The 20,248-nt window shown below is 39.1% G+C and overlaps 1 protein-coding gene across 1 annotated transcript in view; it reads right to left on the reverse strand.

The window, feature by feature from the left end:
- The window catches only part of AAGAB (alpha and gamma adaptin binding protein), a 70,564-nt gene that overhangs the window by 46,032 nt on the left and 4,284 nt on the right, over positions 1 to 20,248 (reverse strand). Inside the window, exons 2-4 of the mRNA XM_052646845.1 lie at positions 3,439 to 3,629; positions 3,212 to 3,308; positions 2,782 to 2,871 (exon numbers count right to left, since the gene is read on the reverse strand). Of these exons, the coding sequence (XP_052502805.1) occupies positions 2,782 to 2,871; positions 3,212 to 3,308; positions 3,439 to 3,629 (378 nt within the window). The remainder of the gene's footprint in view (positions 1 to 2,781; positions 2,872 to 3,211; positions 3,309 to 3,438; positions 3,630 to 20,248) is intronic.

Raw genomic sequence — 20,248 nt, forward strand, 5'->3', positions numbered from 1 at the left:
TTGCCTCTAAACTGGAAACTCCTTGAAGGCAGGAGTCATGTCTTACTGAATTCATTATTCTCACTACTTAAACTAACATAGTGCCTGAAAGACAAGAGGCTTTTAAATACCATCCTACCAACCTAACAGAAATATAGGAAGGATTAAACCGGAAATACTCAACAAAGACAAGTTTATCATCATCAGTGTTTAAATGAAGAAATAAAAGCTATGTTTATCTTAACTTTCAGTGATTCAAGTCTTGAAAGAATAACTAATACTTTAGATGATATATAACCAGGAGCCAAAAATATGAGCAGAAATAAAGAATTAGAATCAATAAGATTAATTTAATATAAATAAAGATAAAGTCTCATATTGATGTTTGAATAATACATGCCAATAAACGAGAGGGTATATGTGGGAAATGATGAGGGTATATGGGATGAGGATACATGGGAAAAAACAATGAAGATATATGGGAACAATACATGCCAATAAACAATGAGAGTATATGGAATAATACATGCCAATAAATGAGGGTATATGCAAACAACTGGCACTGAAACATTCTAGGAAGGTTTTAGTTAATTTACCTAAAGACAATATGTTGAAATCTACTTTTAAGCTCAGTTAGGGAATTCCCTGGCACTCCAATGGTTAGGACCCCACGTTCTCACTGCCACAGGCCAGGGTTCGATCCCTGGTCAGGGAACTAAGGGAGAAGGCAATGGCACCCCACCCCAATGCTCTTGCCTGGAGAATCCCATGGATGGAGGAGCCTGGTAGGCTGCAGTCCATGGGGTCGCTGGGAGTCAGACATGACTGAGTGACTTCACTTTCACTTTTCACTTTCATGCACTGGAGAAGGAAATGGCAACCCACTCCAGTGTTCTTGCCTGGAGAACCCCAGGGATGGGGGAGCCTGGTGGGCTGCCATCTATGGGGTTGCACAGAGTCGGACACAACTGAAGCGACTTAGCAGCAGCAGCAGCAGGGAACTAAGATCCTGCAAGCTGCATGGCACAACCATAAAAAAAAAAGTCTATATACAAGACACAAAATCATAATAAAGGAACAAAATTGAATAATTAAAAAAAAGATTATGCTGAATACAAGAACACTATTCACTATGGTTAATTTATGTTGATGTATAGCAGAAACCAGGCTTCACTGGTGGCTCAGATGGTAAAGAATCCACCTGCAATGAGGGAGACCTAGGTTCGGTCCCTGGGTTGGAAAGATCTCCTGGAGGAGGGCATGGCAAACCACTGCAGTATTCTTGCCTGGAGAATGCCCATGGACAGGGGAGCCTGGCAGGCTACATGGGGTCGCAAAGAGCTGGACACGACTAAGGACTACGCACGCACACACACATAGCAGAAACCAACACAATACTGTAAAGCAATTATCCTCTAATTAAAAATGAATAAATGTATTTTAAAAAAGGAACACTATCCAGACAAGGGGTAAGGGAGCAGCATAGCAAGATAGAGGAGCAGAGATTCCAAAATGAAAACAGATAAAGAAAATGACTCAAATGTTGATTCTCAAGGACAATAGGAAAAAGAGAACGCTCTTGTGCCAGAAATGAGCAATCACACGCATGCTAGCGTGTAAAACAGGGCACAAGTTTCAAGAATTCTAGAAAAACATGGAAGAGAAATTATACTTACTAATTTTCAATATTCTAAAAAATGTACAGGGAGAAAAATCAGCCTTTTTATTTCATTTTTGTCCTCTTTTTCTCTGGTGGGGCTTTATTCCTGAAGGTAACAACACTTTGGAAAAAATTCTAAGTCAGAATATAGAAAAGTGTTTCTTAATTTCTTTAAAAAAAAAAAAAAAAGGTTTCACATAATGATTACTTTTAGCCTCTCTATGCACTTTAATTCAAGTTGGCTGCCCTACTTAGAATGTCTTTTGCAACAACTAGCATCTCCCCACCAGCCCTCTAGCTCTAAATCCAGTACCTTCTCTATTTCTTTCCCATGGAGCAGCTTACAAGTGGGAGTTCACAGTGCCAACGCATTCTTTGAACTTATGAAGCGAAATAACCTCTTTCTTTGATCTCTGAAACACCATAGCACCATGATTTATATTTTTTATAATACTTAGGAAGTTCCATGTATTCAGTAATTTGTATACAAGTTTCATCTCTTGTACCAGATTATAAGGTTTTGGAGGCCAAAACTGTCTTATCTTGGTAGACTCCACAGTAGCTAGCACAGTTGTACTTGGAAGGAAAAATATGAGAAGAATGGGGGAAGGGGAAAAAAGAGGGGAAAGAAATAGAAGGTCCAAAATAAAGCAGAAGGAAGGTAAGTACAGAGTTACCACCCCCCAGGGGCAGGGGGACATTCTGTGTCTATTTGTGGTTTCAAATGTCCAAAAGACGTACAAATAGTACTGACATGCCCCCTAGGAATTCAGCCTCAGGTTACTAGAAATTCAAAATAAGAAACATAAACTTTATAACTATTTATGAATTAGGCCAAACCCTCTTTTTTTGGCAGCAAAGAAAGGATATGAGATTGGGGAAATGACTGAGATTTAAGGTAGAAATCTCTATCCATAAGAAAACAAACATGTCAAACGTCCTAAAGTGGGTGGTAAAACCAAATAAATGGATTATTCGATTAACAGTCAGACTGCATCAATGGATTCTGCATAAATCTTTTTAAAAAGCTAGGGAAAAATAATGTGTTTTGAATATCACTTTGATTCTTCTTCCTTGAATTAAAATAATCTCTCATCTCTTAATACAAAATCTATGTTTTCTCCAGACATAAAAATACTTACCATCTTCCTCAGGCAACTCTTCCGGACTAAGTTCTACCAATTCAAAGCCATGTTTGATACACCACTCTTGAGCTTTCTGTCGATTTACACCTAAAATAACATGTAAAAGATTCTTCATAAACAAAAAAATAAATAAATAAAACATGAATATTGCTGCAACACTCTCCACAAAGTGTTAATCTTTAATGTCAATGTTATTCTAAAGGGATCCAAAATAAATTAATAAAAAGAAGATGACTTTTCAAACCCCAAGTGTCCATTCTTAAAAAATTAAATACTGCAAGAGAAAAAGCTGAAGATATTTTTGTAAGGTAGTAAAATCATACAAGACATACTGTTCATACAAGACATACTGCTCTGAGCTAAGGAAACCAATGTTTTGTTTACCAAGGAATGGCAAACATATGTGCCACCTACTGCTGTGCCTTACCGTTCTCAGATACTCTATCGCAAACCAAGATCATCACCTCAGGTAACCATGACTCCGCCAGAGGAAGCCAGGAGGAAACACAATCAAGACCAGATTTCTAGAGGGATAAAAAATATATGAACAAAAACAGAAAAAGAGACATTAAGAGAACTCACAGAAAATGCAAAGGAGAAAGAAAAAGCACAAAATAATTTTTTGTTCAAGGTCCAAGGAAAACAAAATCTTACTTGTGTGCTGTCAAAGTAAACCACAAATGCTTGGACAGACTCTGCAATCTCTGCGGTGACTAGAAATTTGTTTGGCACCACACACAGATTGATATCTGCTGAGTAGTATTTATTATCGATGGTCCAGGGATAAAACCTCACAGCATCATCGGCAGTCACTTCCACAACAACATCTTCTGTTCCAAGAATATCTAAATAAATGACACAACATTACCATGGAAAGTGCAAAATCAATATACACTGGTCAAGCTTCTCAGTAAAATACCATATTAAAAAGGCATTTACTTCCACTGCTTCTCTTTAGGCAAGGATTTCGAAGTTTTCAAAGCGGATCCCATTTATTATGCTATTTTCTTCTTTGATAATTTGACTGTAATAGTGACATAATTTAATTCAATTAATTGGCATTTTTCTCTAAGAATATAAAAACTAGGGAATTCCCTGAAGGTCCAGTGGTTAGGACGCTATGCTTCCAGTACAGGGGACATGGGTTCAATCCCTGGTCAAGGAGTTAAGATACTTCATGCCACCTGGCGCAGCCAAAAAGAGAATATGGAAGCTACTGTGACCAGATTAGACAGTACTAGAGCACAAAACAGTCGTCTAGTGAAACATCCACTAAAGGGCGTGTGGAAGAGAAAATCTAACAGTTACGTTTATTTTATTGCTTACATACTTCATGGCAGCTGAAAGACTAAGAAAAGTCAAGAATATTTAACTATTCTGTACTTACTGCAAGCTAAAAGGAAGGTGGCAGCAAGGCTAACCATTAACAAAATGGAAGGGCTACACACAGTCCCTACACCAAACGCTGGCACATTAACTAATAAAATAAAAGAATGGATACTGATGAATGACCCCATTCCATTTATATTCAGCCTTGTTAGACTCTTTGAAAGCCAATTCAAATTCTTGTTGACAAAGACACTTTTGGCAAATGTTAATATAAAAGAGCCAAGAATATTAAATGATTTAGGAGAGAACCAAATCTTTCAGAAATCCATGTATAGTAAGGGTATAACTTTCAAAATTCTTCGAGTAAAAGCCAAGTCAATGATGAACAAATACAGCTGTGGTCATGGGACCACTGGAGCATTCTGCTTCTATAAAGTCATGTGATATTTAGAACCAGAAGAGACACCAGAAATTGTTCTAACCCAAACTCCCATCTCTCATACCCAAATCCACAATCTTCATTCTACACAGATGTAGGAAATGAACCTAGAGATCTAAAATGGCACGCCACTAACTGGGTTATTATAAGAATATACGGCAAAATGGCCACAGACTCCTTTTTAATACATACTAAGATGAACACACATATGAGCCTCCAGGTGGCTCAGTGGTAAAGAATCTGCATGAAACGCAGGAGATGGAGGTTTGGTCTCTGGGTCAGGAAAATCCCCTGGAGAAAGAAATGGCAACCCAGTCTAGTATTCACGCCTGGAAAATTTCAAGAACAGAGGAGCCTGGCAGGCTATATAGTCCATGGAGTTGCAAAAAGAGTCGGATATGACTTAGTGACTAAAACAAGATGAAGATATAAAATACTCCTCAAGGAAAGAACAAAGCAGGAGGCATAACCCTCCTAGACTTCAGACAGTATTACAAAGCTACAGTAACCCAAAGGGAAAGGCACTGGCATAAAAATAGGCATATGGATCAATGGAACAGAATAAAGAACCCAGAAATAAATCCACACAACTAAGGTTAATTAATCTTTGACAGATGGCAAGAATGTACAATGGAGAAAAGACAGTCTCTTCAGCTAGTGGTACTAGAAAAGCTGGACAGTCACATGCAAATCAATGAAGTTAAAACACACCCACACACCATTCACAAAAATAAACTCAATGACTTACAGCTGCAAATATAAGACACCATAAAACTCGTAGAAGAGAACACAAGCAAAACACTCTCTGACATAAACCATAACAATGTTTTCTTAGATCAGCCTCAGTTCAGTTCAGTCGCTCAGTCGTGTCCGACTCTCTGCGACCCCATGGACTGCAGCATGCCAGGCCTCCCTGTCCATCACCTCCCGGAGTTTACCCAAACCCATGCCCATTGAGTCAGTGATGCCATCCAACCATCTCATCCTCTGTCATCCCCTTCTCCTCTCGCCTTCAACCTTTCCTAGCATAAGGGTCTTTACCAATGAGTCAGCTCTTTGAAATAGGTGGCCAAAGTATTGGAGTTTCAGTTTCAACATCATTCCTATCAATGAACATTCAGGACTGATTTTCTTGGATAGACTGGTTGGATCTCGTTGCAGTCCAAGGAATTCTCAAGAGTCTTCTCCAACACCACAGTTCAAAAGCGTCAATTCTTTGGCACTCAGCTTTCTTTATAGTTCAACTCTCACATCCATACATGGCCACTGGAAAAACCATAGCCTTGACTAGACGGACTTTTGTTGGCAAAGTAATGTCTCTGCTTTTTAATATGCTGTCTAAGTTGGTCATAACTTTCCTTCCAAGGGGTAAGCGTCTTTTAATTTCATGGCTGCAGTCACCATCTGCAGTGATTATGGAGCCCCCTCAAAAAAAGTCTGACACTGTTTCCATTGTTTCTCCATCTATTTGCCATGAAGTGATGGGACTGGATGTCATGATCATAGTTTTCTAAATGTTGAGCTTTAAGCCAACTTTTCCACTCTCCTCTTTCACTTTCATCAAGAGGCTCTTTAGTTCATCTTTGCTTTCTGCCATAAGGGTGGTGTCATCTGCATATCTGAGGTTATTGATATTTCTCCCAGCAATCTTGACTCCAGCTTGTGCTTTATCCAGCCTAGCATTTCTCATGATGTACTCTGTACATAAGTTAAATAAGTAGGGTGACAATATACAGCCTTGACATACTCCTTTTCCTATTTGGAACCAGTCCGTTGTTCCATGTCCAGTTCTAACTGCTGCTTCCTGACCTGCATACAGATTTCTCAAGAGGCAGGTTAGGTGGTCTGGTATTCCCATCTCTTCCAGAATTTTCCAGTTTATTGTGATCCACACAATCAAAGGCTTTGGCATAGTCAATAAAGCAGAAATAGATGTTTTTCTGGAACTCTCTTGCTCTTTCAATGATCCAGAAGATGTTGGCAACTTGATCTCTGGTTCCTCTGCCTTTTCTACAACCAGCTTGAACATCTGGAAGTTCATGGTTCACGTATTGCTGAAGCCTGACTTGGAGACTTTTGAGCATTACTTTACTAGCATGTGAGATGAGTGCGATTTTGCGGTAGTTTGAGCATTTTTTGGCATTGCCTTTCTTTGGGATTGGAATGAAAACTGACCTTTTCCAGTCCTGTGGCCACTGCTGAGTTTTCCAAATTTGCTGACATTTTGCATGCAGCACTTTCACAGCATCATCTTTTAGGATTTGAAATAGCTCAGCTGGAATTCCATCACCTCCACTATCTTTGTTCACAGTGATGCTTCCTAAGGCCCACTTAACTTCACATTCCAGGATGTCTGGCTCTAGGTCAGTGACCACACCATCGTGATTATCTGGGTCATGAAGATCTTTTTTGCACACTTCTTCTGTGTATTCTTGCCACCTCTCCTTAATATCTTCTGCTTCTGTTAGGTCCATACCATTTCTGTCCTTTATTGAGCCCATCCTTGCATGAAATGTTGCCTTAGTATCCCTAATTTTCTTGAAGAGATCTCTAGTCTTTCCCATTATATAGTTTTCCTCTATTTCTTGCACTGATCACTGAAGAAGGCTTTCTTATTTCTCCTTGCTAGTCTCTGGAACTTGGCATTCAAATGGGTATATCTTTCCTTTTCTCCTTTGCCTCTTGCTTCTCTTTTATTCACAGCTATTTGTAAGACCTCCTCAGACAGCCATTTTGCTTTTTTTGCATTTCTTCGATCAGTCTACCAAGGCAATAGAAATAAAAGCAAAAATAAACAAATAGGACCTAATCAAACTTACAAGCTTTTGTACAGCAATGGAAACCATAAATAAAACTAAAAGACAGCCTATGGACTTAGAGAAAATATTTGCAAATTATGCAACTGACAAGGGCTTGATTTCCAAAATATACAAACAGTTCATATAAATCAATAACAAAAAAAACAACCCAATCAAACAATGGGCACAGGACCTAAACAGATACTTCCCCAAAGAAGACACACAGATTGCAAACACATAAAAAGATGCTCAACATCATTAATTATTAAGAAAAATGCAAATCAAAACTACAATGACCACCATTAAAAAGGCTGTATGTTACAAATGCTATAGAGGGTATGGAGAAGAAGGAACCCTCCTGCACTGTTGGGAGGAATATAAGTTGGTGCAGCTACTATGGAAAACAGTATGGAGTTCCTCAGAAAATAAAAATAGAATTACCATAGGATTCAGCAATCCCACTCTTAGATATCTACCCAGACAAAACTATAATTTGAAAAGATACATGCACCCCTATGCTCATAGCCACACTATTCTCAACAACCAAGACATGGAAACAATCTAAATGTCCGTCGACAGATGAATGGATTAAGAAGATGTGGTGCATAATACAATGGAACTCTAGCATTAAAAAAAATGAAATGATGCCATTTTCAGTAATATGGAGGGACTAGAAATGATCATACTAAATAATTCATGAAAAAAGACCAATACCATATAATATCACTCATGTGCAGATTCTAAAATATGATACAAATGGGGGGGTTGGGAAAGAGAGGGATTGGGAGTTTAGGATTAGCAGATGCAAACTATTATATATAGGATGGATAAATAAGGTTCTACTCATAGCACAGGGAACTATATTCCATATTCTCTGATAAACCATAATGGAAAAGATTATGAAAAATAATATATATATATATATATATATATATATATATATATATATATATATCTTGAGAGTCCCTCAGACTGCAAGGAGATCCAACCAGTCCATTCTAAAGGAGATCAGTCCTGGGTGTTCTTTGGAAGAAATGATGCTAAAACTGAAACTCATGCATACTTAGGCCACCTCATGCAAAGAGTTGACTCATTGGAAAAAGACTCTGATGCTGAGAGGGACTGGGGGCAGGAGAAGAAGTGGACGACAAAGGATGAGATGGCTGGATGGCATCACCGACTGGACAGACATGAGTTTGAGCAAGCTCCGGGAGTTGGTGATGGACAGGGAGGCCTGGTGTGCTGCAGTTCATGAAGTCACAAAGAGTCGGACACAACTGAGCAACTGAACTGAACTGATATATGTATAACTGAGTGACGCTGCTGTACAGCAGAAATTAACATCATAAATCATCTATACTTGAACAAAATAAATTTTTAAAAATATTCCTCAAACTCACAATTAGCAGGACACAGAAAACTAGAAGTTAAATTTAAAATTCCAGACGTAGGATTATATATATTTGGGACACTGCCATAGTTTCTGCTCAACAAAGATATGTACAGATTACTTAGTTCCCAAACTGCTAGGAATAACATATATAAAGCATATATGTGCGAACATGCATTCTTTCATTAGTAAACTTCATCACGTGGTTATTAAGAACCAGCCTGCTGAAAACAAAACTTTTTAATTATGAAAAATTAAATTTCAAATAAATTTAGGAATTTACCTTTGCTATAAGGCACATTTTGAAACTTTCTAAATTTTTCACCAAAACTAGAATTGTTATTCTCACATTAACAGGTCTGTGCCACTATTTGAAAATCAGAGTTTACCTTGTCTCTTTAAGAAATCAGTAGTTCTTTCTGCTTAATTTCTATCTCAAGTTATAATCTTTTATTAATTATCAATAATGTCACAGTGGTCCCATAACAGACATTATGACAAGCACAGTTAAGAAATAAGCAGCAGGAAGAACACGTAAGTTACTAAAATCAAAGATTCTGCTTTCATATAAATGTCTTGCAGAAAAAAAAAAAAGAACTCTTAGATCAAAGTCAATGTTGCATCCAAAACTAACATTTCAAACTTCAAGCAGGTGGTATAGCAATATGCCAATAAAAGCACATATGGAAGAACACAAACTGAACCAAGGGGTGTAGCAAAAAAAAGTATAAACTGATTTTTTTTAAGGGTAAGACAAGCCACCATATGCAATCAGTCTTCATTCTTGGGTAATTTTTTAAAATAATGAATTGACTTGTTTTTTTTTAAAACTGGGGAAGCTAAAGGAGTACAGTGATGAACTTACTGTTGTTAAGGGGAAGCAGAAGGAGCCGGGGACCAGTATTCCTACCAGCACCGCTACAGCCGGTTCTTGATATTTGCTAGATTGGTTGTAGTGTCAGACACTGGAATACAATGTGGATTACATTTTTTTTCCAATCAGTGTCTTCAACTAACATGAAAAAATTAAATCAATGAGGATGTCATATACTTCACAAACTGCAATACAGAATATTTGGATCCATTTAAGGATGGTTCATTTTGTTAAAAAATGTCTAGAACACAAGAGGACAATGTGTTACTCAGTGCTCCTAAAATTCCAATTACATATTGTCACTGATTTTCAAACAAGAAGGTATTTACTTAACATGTAGAAAGAAGTTATTTCTTTCTCTTTTCTCTACATTGGAGAAGGCAATGGCACCCCACTCCAGTACTCTTGCCTGGAAAATCCCATGCGCGGAGGAGCCTGGTAGGCTACAGTCCTTGGGGTCGTGAAGAGTCAGACATGACCAAGCGACCTCACTTTCACTTTTCATTTTCATGCACTGGAGAAGGAATGGCAGCCCACTCCAGTGTTCTTGCCTGGAGAGTCCCAGGGACGGCGGAGCCTGGTGGGCTGCTCTCTTTGGGGTCGCACAGAGTCGGACACGACTGAAGCAACTTAGCAGCAGCAGCACCAGTAAGTTGGAAAAATGAATTTCACCTTTCAAAGATTTAGGAGCTGAGTGGGTTTTTTTGTTTTGTTTTCATTCTTTGTGCTGCCTAACACAACTTCATGGCTCAATTTACTTATCAGATTTTTTTTCAACATTTTATGTCTAATCTGATACTTTCAGCAAGGCTGCATATGGGCTTTATTATCACATCTGTGCCATATTAGAACTAGAGAGAGAAAAAAGTGAAGACTGGCTCATTCCAGTTCTTATCATCAATAAATATCATAATGCAGAGTTTAATTTAAAAAATGTAAATGTCTACACTAAGCATAGCTTTTCTCCTTCATCTTTTATATTTGGTTTCAAGTGTTTAATGAGTTTATTCTTTTCCAAATTAAAGCAAAAACCACTCAAATGCACTAAGAGTTTATGGAAATGGTCAGTATAATTCACTCATTTCCAGATAAGAAAACTGACAACCAGAAAAAAAAAAGAAAAAAAAAAAAGCCACCTGCCTAATAGGAGCAGAACCTAAAACAGAATCCAGGTCACCAGCATCTCTCCTACTTCACTGTGGCCATTACACACCACAATATTTAGCATCTGAGCTAAGTCACATTCAGGTGTCTAACAGCCACAAGCTAAAATCAACTGTGGGCCTAAGTATCCTCTGCCTTTCCATGAAAACCAAAAACAATAGCCAGAATGAGGATACCCAAAGACATGAGAGGTACAACTAACCCATCAGAAAACTGTCTACGGGTTTGGGTATTTATATGTCAAAAATGAGTCACAGTGATCTTGTGGGAGTTTTTTGCCAGACAGACTTCCTAGAAAAACCTGCCATGGTCTCTCTTCTTTGCCCTACATGCACGCTAGGTTGCTTCAGTTGTGTCTGACTCTTTGTGACCCCATGGACTGTAGCCCCCCAGGCTCCTCCGTCCAAGGGATTCTCCAGGCAAGAACACTAGATTGAGTTACCATGCCCTCGTCCAGGGGATCATCCCAACCTAGGGATCAAACCCGTGTCTCTTAACACCTCCTTCACTGTCAGGAGGGTTCTTTACCACGAGCGCCAGCTGGGAAGCCCTGCTCCCTGGGAAGCCCTGCACTCAACTGGATTTCGATGGAGTCAAAATGATGCACAAACACAATCAAGAGCAGCTTCTCCCTCCTCCTGGAGGATGGTGGCCTGTCTCACGCACACTGCCGGCAGCCACCCGGTGGAGCTGTAACAAGTCATTTTTTAAGAGACAAATACTAGGTGATTAATTGCCGGGTCTGTTACTACAAATGGTTTCACAGCTTCAAACAGTTAATCCGTAATGCTTTTAGATGAGAAGTTAAATGTCAAATTGGTTCCAGTAGCAGGTATAAACGTTTCCCCCAGCTTTAAGCACAGTATAAATCTCCCTCCCTGGTTGAGAAACTTACGCAGCCATCATTTCTCCAGAAGCTCCTACTTATTTCTCACTTTGGGGGGGAATTTATTTCCCCTACAGTCCCTCCCACACGGGAAGTCAGTGAAGAGATTCAAGAGTTGAAGACAACTGTAAGCCAAAGAAGTTTCAGGCCAGCAACTCAAGACTCCTTCTTCTATCTTGCCCCTCTGTGTACTACTTCCCATCTTTTCTGATGTTCCTTCCCTCAGAAAAAAGTATAAATTTGAAAAGGAAACATGAAAGAAAGGAGGCAAGTAGCTTTCTGTGGTTTAGAATCAATGAAAGGTTAATATTCTCTTTATTGTGAACTAAGAAGCAGACTGCAGATTCAAGGCAAATTTCTCAAGCAGTACAAATATCTAATTTCAAACATACACACATATAAACATAACCTCTACCTTACTCCTTTTCCTCTATCTACTCCAGCCAAAAGAGACCAAATCAGTGCACTCAAGCAACTGACACTCTCTTAAGATTATTCCTGTCTCCTTCAGTCGGACAATTAAAGACACTTTTAATACCAGCAGAATTAACGGGCACTTAATTAATCATGATATTCTTTGCGAAGAGTCGTCCAGTAGTTAAATCATATTTTCTACGCCTTGAGGGAAGTGGTAGCTACCATTTCAAGCCAAGATGATCCTTCCAGAAAGCAGTACTCTTCTGAGAATACAGTTAGTTTTATTCTTCCTCACGGACCTGAAACTGCCTTTGCAGCTGAGGACTGTAATCTCCACCCCCAACATCAGTGCCCTTCATGGTACACACTACTCTGGGGACCCACAGTTGCTTCCCTTTCCCTTTTAGATGACAGTACTACTAACCTGAAAAGGCCAGGAAAAGAAGACAGCACAGACCTAGGGTCAGAGGGGCCTGTATCTGAATGCCAGCCCTGGGTGAGAATGACAAATTAACCTCTCTGTGTGTCAGCTCCTCGCCTGCAACAGGAGACAAAAACACTCCTCAAAGGGAGTGTTAAAGATTAAATAAAATGATGCACAAGAAGCCCAGGCGGGCATTGGGCACAGAGCAGGCCCTCAGTCAAATCCAAGTCCTCCTCCTCAGCTCAGCTCCTGCACACGAGAGGACTCCTGACTCTAAGAGGCCAAGTTACGCCACACTGAGGAGAATGGGTAGGAAACATTAGTTGGGAAGTAACCACCTCCCTTAAGCCGCCCGGGCCCCTCCCTCCCCAAAGTCAGCCTTCTTGAATTTTTCTTTTCCACTGTTACTGTGCAGACTGAGACAGAAGAGAAAGCAATTAGGAAAATTACAGGAGGCAGCGGAGTCTGACGTCAGCTGAAGGGGAAAGCAACCATTATGACAGAAAAGAATTGAGCAAAATGTGATTCGGGAACATATATGACAGGCAGGGTTTTCATTAATCAGCGAGAAGGAAAGCCAGAAATCTTTAAAAATCATAATGGCTCCATGCCGTTGCAACCAGCGACCATTTCATAACCACAATTTCAGGAAAACGTTGTATAAGGTGGGTGCTGCTCTGTCAAAAACTCTGTAGCCGTCATTAACCACCAGATGATTCCCCAATCACTAGGAGCAGCTCACACTGCTGCAGTGGAGAGGGCCTTTGGAGCCTGTGTGCCATTTAAAGGTTAAAACTGCAAGGTTAGGGCTGGGACTTTACAGAGACAAATGTCGGGAAATTCTTATCTGTGATTCTCTGAGTAATCATCCTGCAGCCTCCTGGTGCAGATAAATGCAACATCCGTCTGCGTGTAGATGACAGCTCCATCAGTGGAGCAGCAGTAAGTGACTGAGAAGAGGAACTGGGCTGAGCTGACGCAATATATGCCTGCTTTAACAAGAGTGCCGCGATTCTGGTTTGCTCGCAACACTTAATTACCTCTTCCTCACACACTCCTCTCTGGTCACTCTCTAAAGTTCCACTTCCATATGCTTTAGGGCTTTCTGTATCACAGCGGAAGTTTTAAAAGTGGAAGCAGAGGAAACCCAACTCAGTCCTCCTCCTTTTCCTTAAGTTCACTTTCTTCCAATACCCATCTGGAAACGGTTACCACATCTTCAGGTTAAAATAACTGGGACAGTTAGTGAGTTTGGGATGAACAAGTCCACACTGCTATATTTAAAATGGGTAACCAACAAGGACCTATTCTAGAGCACAGGGAACTCTGCCCAATGTTATGCTGCAGCCTGGATGGGACAGCAGCTTGGGGGAGAATGGATACATATGTATGGCTGAGACCCTTCGCTGTCCAACTGAAACCATCACAACATCATTTATCAGCTACACCCCAATATAAAATTTAAAAGTTCAAAAAAAAAAAAAAAAACCTAGGGGTGGGGGTGTTTCTGCTTGCCCATGAAAGAGCAATATGCACAAAAGAACATAAAGAAGCTGGCAGGTAGGGGAGAGAGATTATGGGGAAGTGCCTTAGGAGGACCAAGGAAGAACCACCAGCCTCTAAGTTTCATGGGCTTCTTGCAAAGACCACTTTATCAATGCCAGTGGCACAGCTGACAGACAATTCCTACTTATATTTGGGGAAAGGAGGGGACTTCTCTGAATTCCATTCCTCTTCTCAGAGTTTGAGATACACATCTAAAGCAGTGATTCTTTACTGGGAGATGATCGTGTCAACACCTGGAGACATTTTTGGCTGTCACAACTAGGGGGATGCTACTGGCCCCTAGTGGGCAGAGGCCAGGAATACAACGCACGGGACAGCCCCACACAACAGGGAACTGCTCGGTCCAAAACGGCAACACTGCTAATGTTCAGAAACCCTAATTTAAAGCAAAAGAACTCGTGGCTCTGACTTAACTGTATTCATGAAACAAAACAGAAGCTGTGGAATGCACAGCTGGTTTTATTCTTTCTTACAGAACTGAAGCTAGCCCTTTTACAGCCAGGCACAATAACCTCCCACCCCAGACATAAATGCCATTCATTTGCATCTGATCAAAAACCTATCTTAAAAGTATCCTTTACTTCTTTTAACCGTAAAAACTATCTGGCAATTAATCTTAGATGTTTTGAAAATAATTTATAAATGGTGGTTTTCTGAAGAACACATAAGCCTGAACAGGACAATTATGAGATGAAAATAATTTTTATACTCAAATGGTAATGTTCATAAACAAATCAGCATCACATAATAAAACCTCACACCAAAAATACTGATGTCAGCTCAAGCTGACAACAGAATCTGCAGCAGATGTTAACTGATTCTGAAAGAAGGTAAACATATTTGAGATGAACCTCCCAAAACAGAATAAATTCAATGAAGAGCATTTATTCTGTAGTCCCGGAATGCATGCATTGAAAATAAGCTTGGTCCAATGAAAAACATTACAAAGGTAACAGACCCAACATCCCAGTACCCAAAGGTTCTTCAAAACAGGTTAGAATCATAACCGGACAACATACAGTCAGAGGATCACAGAAAAAGAAAACTAAGATATCAGTAAACTGGACTTCATCAAAACTTAAAATTTCTGCATTTCAAGATACCATCAAGAAAACCAAAAGATAAGCCACAGAATGGGAGAAGATAGTCACAAATTACATACATGAGAAGGAATTTGTATCTAGGATACATAAAATACTTACAAATTCATTAATAAGAAGATAAAGGGTTTTCTTTAATGGGAAAAAAGCAAGATATGGGAACAACCCAAGTGCCCATCAACAGACAATTGGCTTACAAAGATGTAATATACATATATAATGGAATATTACTCAGCCATAAAAAAGAATGAAATACTGCCATTTGCAGCAGCATAGATGGGCCTAGAGAATATTACACTCAGTGACATTACACTCAGTGAAACCAGAGGAAGACAAATATTATACAATATAACTTATATGTGGACTCAAAAATAACAACGAATCTATATACAAAACAGAAATAGACTCACAGACATAGAAAACAGACACGGTTACCTAAGCAGGGAGAGGGGAGAGAAATGAGGAGTACAGGATTAACAGATACAAGCTACTATACATAAAATAGATAAGCAACAAGATAGCACAGGGAATTATATTCAATATCTTTTAATAACCTATAAGGGAAAATTATCTGAAATATATATATATATGACTGAATCACTTTGCTGTTGTTTAACACAACACTGTATTGTAATTCAACTATACTTCAATTTTTTTTTAATGAGCAAAAGATCTGAATAAACTTTTGACCAAAGATATATGAATAGACTATATACACATGAAAAGATTCTCAACATCGTTAGTTACTAAGAAAATGCAAATTAAAACCACAACGAGACACTACCTCACTCCCACTAGAATGAAACTGAAAATACAGTGGAAAATACTAACTGAAAATACAAACACAACTGTTGTCAAAAATGTGGAGAAATTGAAACTGTCATACATCTTCCCCAGTGGCTCAGAGGTAAAGAATCCGCCTGTAACGCAGGAGATGCGGGTTGATCCCTAGGTCAGGAAGATCCCTGCAGAAGGAAATGGCAATCCACTCCAGTCATCTTGCCTGGGAAATCCCACAGATTGAGAAACCTGGCAGGCTGCAATCCCTGCGGTCGCAAAAGTCGAACACGACTAAGAGATTAAACAACACCACACACTGCTGATGGGAAAGGTAAAATGGTACCGCCACTCTGGAAGAGTCCAGCAGTTTCATAAAAGAATACAACAGTTTCTTAGACAGTCCACAACGGCATTCATATTATTATTATTCATAGCATTTGTTCATAATAGCCAAAAACTGGAAGCAATCGAATGTCTATCAACTGATGAACAGGTAAACAAAATGTGACCTAGCCATACAATGGAATATCAAGTACATGCTACAACAGGGATGAATCTCAAAAAGATCAAGCTAAGTCAAAGAAGCCAGGCACAAAAGACCACATGTTGCATGACTCCTTTTATATAAAATGTCCAGAAAGGGCAACTGTATAGTGGTGGGAGGTATATTAGTGGCTGCGCAGAGCTGGGGTTGGGAATGAGAAATGACTGCAAACAGTTAGGTTTTCTTCCAGGATGAGAGGAATGGCCTACACTTAAAAACAGGTGGATTTTGCAGCATTTAAATTACACCCCAATAAAGGGGCTTGGAAGAAAATCACGGGAACTGGGCGATAATGCTCTCACTTTATGGATAAGGTAGGTGACTGAGGCACAGGATTTAGACGCTGAGAACGACGACAGCACGTGCAAAGACAGTTAAGTATCTGTGGGATGAGAAATTAACCTGCTTAAAGTCAGGTAGCCAGGACGTGGGTAGAACTCAGTGCTCAATTCACAAATGTTTTCCCCACAAAAGTCCTAAAAACCCCAGCAGACTTCAGACAGAATGGTAATTCTCTTATGTCAGCATAACAGTGTTATTCCCCAATGATCCTGCTCATTTTTCTGCTCTGAGCATACTGATTTTGATTCAGGTACGATACTACTTTACCCCTGTGTAGAACCAGCTTTCAGGTCTATGTACAAAATTAAACCCTAAATAGGTCATTTGTTACCGAACCTGAAACATCACAAAGGCTCTTTAAGAGTTCCACAGCAATCCTCTCTGTCTTAATATACCTTAGTCTTGCTTCTTGGATAAGTAATTATCAGGGAAATGTTTGTGCACTGGCTCCAACATAAATACAATGTCATGTCCAGGATTCTCATTCTTGCCAGACATATTTAAAACAATTTTCATACTTATAGCTTTAAAAAAAAATGGTTTCATATCAGATTTCATTATTTATTGAGTGTCACTATTTGCTAAAAAATTATTCAGGGCAAAAGGCAGCAAGTTGTTTAAATCAAATGACAACTGCATATGTTCTGGATGTTTTTACCTTTCGCTGCGCAAAAATAAGCCATTGAGTGGCCCAGAAAGAAAGGTCTGAGTTTTGACACACTCAGTTCTCCAGGAAGATGCAGTACTCTCAGTATCATGAACGGTTTTGTGCACCACGGTCTGATGCGCAACACTTCCCCACTGCTGTTCTCCTCCTGCTCCCCAACCTCCGTTACTGGGAAGACAAACACCTTATAATCATTTAACTCATCGAAAATGGCTAAAGGATTAGTCAAGCACTTCATACAAATTCTCTACTCAATGGATTAAAAAAACAAATTGGGCAACAACAGAGGCATTTTCATTTATTATTTAACTTACCATAGTTCATCTACTAAGGCTCCAACTATCACAAAAGAAAAGGTATAAACTTATTTGAACCATAAAAGTTCTCAATGTCATAGTAAAATCTTCTGTAATTTTTCCTGTCCCTCAATTCACCTTGAAGACAGATAGCTCTGGTCACCAGAAAGTTCGTATTTCATACACACAAAAGATAGAATTGAATCTTGGCTCCCCAACTTTTATGGCCTAAACAAACTTAGAAAATCACAATCTCTTTGAGCTTTAATTTTACTTACACCTACACACACACACAGACACACAGAAAGATAATATGAACGTGTTTTAAGTCCCCTTTGAGTATGGAGAGGATGTGAACTTGTATTTAATCTTAAGGTTGATGACTTAATATTCCTCATTCAATAAAGATAAAAATCTTGAGCCTTCTTTTAATGTTATTTGAAAATTAAATATATTCAGTATTATAGTTGAAAACAAATCAAAGTTCCTCCACTACCATTTGAAATCATCCTCATGGGAAATTTTCCTGGCCCAATCTTTCTTTCTTTGAGGAAAATACAGACTTGGAAATACACAATCCAATCAAAGGCAGAGTTCTCCTACCACAACAAAATAAGCAACTTTGTTTAAGCAAAAATTATTACTTATTTCCCAAGTAAACTAAAGGCTCCATTCAGAAAACCTCCAGCTGCTACAGGAAAACCCAAATTAGAAGTCACAAGCTCCTATCCCTATTCTGTTGATAGATAACGTTGGCTACGTTGTATAATAGCCCCTGCCCCTAACTAGGAATGTTCTCTTTGGTAAATTACTTTAAGATCTTTTGTAAACTGTAGGAGTCTGACAGACCTAGAACAAACTCCCAGTTTCACAGAATGAATGCTTCCGAATGCAGCAGTGGGCAGCCTGATGGCCAGCTTTGCCTGTGTAATTCCCCAAAGTCTAGTTTCTCCATCTTATAATTGAGCTACCTGGTTCCACAGCTGTAGAAACCTGAGGACCAGCAGGTTGTTTCCAGGGTAAAAATGCATCTGAATTCCAAATACAAAATGTCAGATTTTTTATTACAAGTGAAGTGTCTACTGCAACTTTAAAATGGGGCTTGATTTTTCAGTTTTCAAAAGATAAACATGAAAAAAAAAGTATTATATAAACCTTGATGTTTTTGAACTGTGGCGCTGGAGAAGACTCTTCACAGTCCCCTGGACTGCAAGGAGATCCAACCAGTCAATCATCAAGGAGATCAGTCCTGAATATTCACTCGAAGGACTGAGGCTGAAGCTGAAACTCCAATACTTTGGCCACCTGATGAGAAGAACTGACTCACTGGAAAAGACCCTGATGCTGGGAAAGATTGAAGGCAGGAGGAGAAAGGGACAACAAAGGATGAGATGGTTGGATGGCATCACCGACTCAACAGACATGAGTTCGAGCAAGCTCCAGCAGTTGGTGATGGACAGGGAAGCCTGGCGCGCTGCAGGCCATGGGGTCACAAAGAGTTGACGATGACTGAGCGACTGAACTGAATTATATAATCTAACATAAAAATAACCAATACTTAGAATTTCACATTTAGAAGGGATGCTGTTAGACATGATGTGGAACAACCCTTTAATTTTAATGTTAATTTTATATATCAGAACTAATATATACAATGTGTGTACTATGGGTTCCCTCCATTGAGGGGAAAAAAATCCAGACACTGTTAAAGACTATTAGGCATGCACATACTCTATTTAAAATACAGATGCTTTGGGCAATGATTTCTTTTTTTCCCTTCACTCAGAATTAAGACTTCAACCATTCTAAGTGGAAATGCCAGCATATTTTAAAACCTTCTTTTAGAGTTAATCTTCTCTCTTCAATGCAACCACCTTAAATTTAAATAATTCTGATTGTTGAGGAATTTCAACATATTTCATTTGCACAGCCCATGCACACAAATCCCGAAAGAGAACACATCCTCCACACTTGGTACTTCAGCAATCTAGGCAACTCACCAAGTGCTTCTGAGCCACAGTTTATTCATTTTTAAAATTCAAATTTTCTGACTTTGTTAATTCACGGGGATACAAGAACCAAACTGAATTATGTGAAAACATGTTTGGGAAGAGTGTTGATATACATAAAAATGCTTGATTTTAAGATCTCCAAATTCCCACATTTCACAGGAAGAAAAAAATTTTGCTCCACAAGTTTAGGTATAGAACCTAAATGGCTTACAGTTGCTAAATATGCATTACATATATTAAAACCAAATGGGATTTTTCTATCGAAAGTTTCTTCTAGGAAAGTAAAATAAGATGTTAAGACTTAGGTATCTACTAATACATTTAATATTTTCACAGGTGGAGCATGCACTTTGACCACATCCTTCCTGAAGACAGGAATAGTCTCTTAGCCATCATTTTAGCTACAGTAACTGGCTTCCCTGGTGGTTCAGTGGTA

Source organism: Budorcas taxicolor, chromosome 10 (assembly GCF_023091745.1).
Source record: "Budorcas taxicolor isolate Tak-1 chromosome 10, Takin1.1, whole genome shotgun sequence".
In the NCBI taxonomy this organism is placed as follows: domain Eukaryota; kingdom Metazoa; phylum Chordata; class Mammalia; order Artiodactyla; family Bovidae; genus Budorcas; species Budorcas taxicolor.